The sequence below is a fragment of the Penaeus monodon genome, chromosome 31 (assembly GCF_015228065.2).
Source record: "Penaeus monodon isolate SGIC_2016 chromosome 31, NSTDA_Pmon_1, whole genome shotgun sequence".
Taxonomy (NCBI): domain Eukaryota; kingdom Metazoa; phylum Arthropoda; class Malacostraca; order Decapoda; family Penaeidae; genus Penaeus; species Penaeus monodon.
This window is the reverse complement of record NC_051416.1, coordinates 3,739,599-3,741,160: the sequence shown is the minus strand read 5'-3', so window position 1 is coordinate 3,741,160 and position 1,562 is coordinate 3,739,599. Positions and strand designations below refer to the sequence as shown.

General features: G+C 43.2%; 1 protein-coding gene across 2 annotated transcripts in view; it reads left to right on the top strand.

Annotated features, from left to right (window-relative positions):
• Positions 1 to 832: 832 nt before the first annotated feature.
• Positions 833 to 1,562, top strand: part of LOC119592995 — a gene marked incomplete in the record, with an annotated part of 29,327 nt that continues 28,597 nt past the window's right edge. The window contains 1 exon segment of one of the 2 annotated variants that reach the window (XM_037941884.1): positions 833 to 947. Coding sequence is in view for 1 of the 2 variants with exons in the window: in XM_037941882.1 (XP_037797810.1) it covers positions 1,296 to 1,322 (27 nt within the window). 2 annotated transcript variants of the gene reach the window in all.

Genomic DNA, 1,562 nt, shown 5'->3' with positions numbered 1-1,562 from the left:
AAAGGAGGGAGAGGCATAGCTCGGGCTGAGTATCGTCTTCCATTTTTGCTATTTTGAAACGTGGCTGAGAGAAAGGGGGAAAAATCGACGATAATGAATGATTATGGCTTAACAGACATAAATTCACGATAACATATCCATTTAAATAATGTGTAAGTACTGTATACTGACTTGCCGGATGTAAGGACCGTAACGAAATTACAGGTTTGAATTAAAAAGTTAGTGGAGTCAGTAATTTTTAACTAAATTAACTGTAATATTCACATCTAAGCTGCCTTTTTTTGGAAGAATAACTAACAAATTTTCAGCGTGGGAATTCAATAGAGAGTTGGAGTAAATATAAAATAATTTTCATTGGGGGAGTGTTGCAACATCGAATTTATTTTTATCTCTGTGTCATCTTGGCATTTGTATCGCATAAGTGCTTAAAGCCATGACTATGTGCAAGGACCCTCATGTAGGACGACGGGAAAGGTGATGACGCGGTAAATGAATGTTATCTTAGCGTACTGTTTTCCTAAATATATTTAAAGGGAAAATTAGGACCAACCGCACAGCTTGCTTTATGACGTCATTTATTACGTTTTGTTCTGGTTGCTGATTGGTCCGTCGTCCGTGACGTCATGGCTGCAGCCGTCATCTGATAAATGTCCGTATCCTCTCTCTCGGCTTCATTTGATAACCGATACCAAATCACGTTTTTCCCACCGAGTAGACAGCGACACACTCAACGATGACACACCAAAAGTAAAACTCCCCGCTGAGAGGACCGTGACACCCAAGAATGAACAGGCAAATACCCTCGCAATTGGCAGTGGAAAGAACCTCAAGGGAAGAGGGGATTCGCACTCGGCCTCCTAGTGTAACTGAAAACACAGAGAAGAAGAGGCGAAGGTGAATCACGTCCTCTTGACCTGGGATTTTTATCGTAACTATGGTCCTTGGCGGTGAGTATTCCGTCTTGCTTGTGAAATGTGAGTGCGGAGAGTTGCCCGGCGGGATGAGGAGGAAGAATAAGTCGAGCCACACGTAGATTTCGGGGGCGAGTGGAGGCGAGCGGTGTTGCCTTCCAGTGAGGCGATCGCGTTTTCAACTTCGGGAGGAAAGAATTTGCAACATTGAGCCCTTGCAACAGGAGTGTTTCGAGGTCTGGGGTGCGGTGTGTTGATGCGCGGTTATGGGGGACGTAGCCCTGAAGCCGGAGTCTGCAATTGCAAGCGAGCGAGCAGTGAAGCAGCGGCGATCATGCAAGCAGGCAGTGTATGGAAGCAGTGACATGAGCCAAGGACGCCTTCATGCAGAGCAGGATTTCCTTATCAAACGTGATTTACAAAACTTTTATTTTTATTATTAGGCTTTAGCTCAGTGGCGGTGCTTGCAACTGAAGGCAGAGTATCACCAGAGGGTTTTAGAATTCATCTTATTGTTTGTTTTGTTCCGTTTGCCAAGATGATTAATTGCTTTGTTAAGGCAATATTGCTGGAGTAAAAGTGGTCATGTTTGAAGTTTCATTTTTTAGTTATATTATGATTATGAAATTGATGTCTGCATAATTATATACT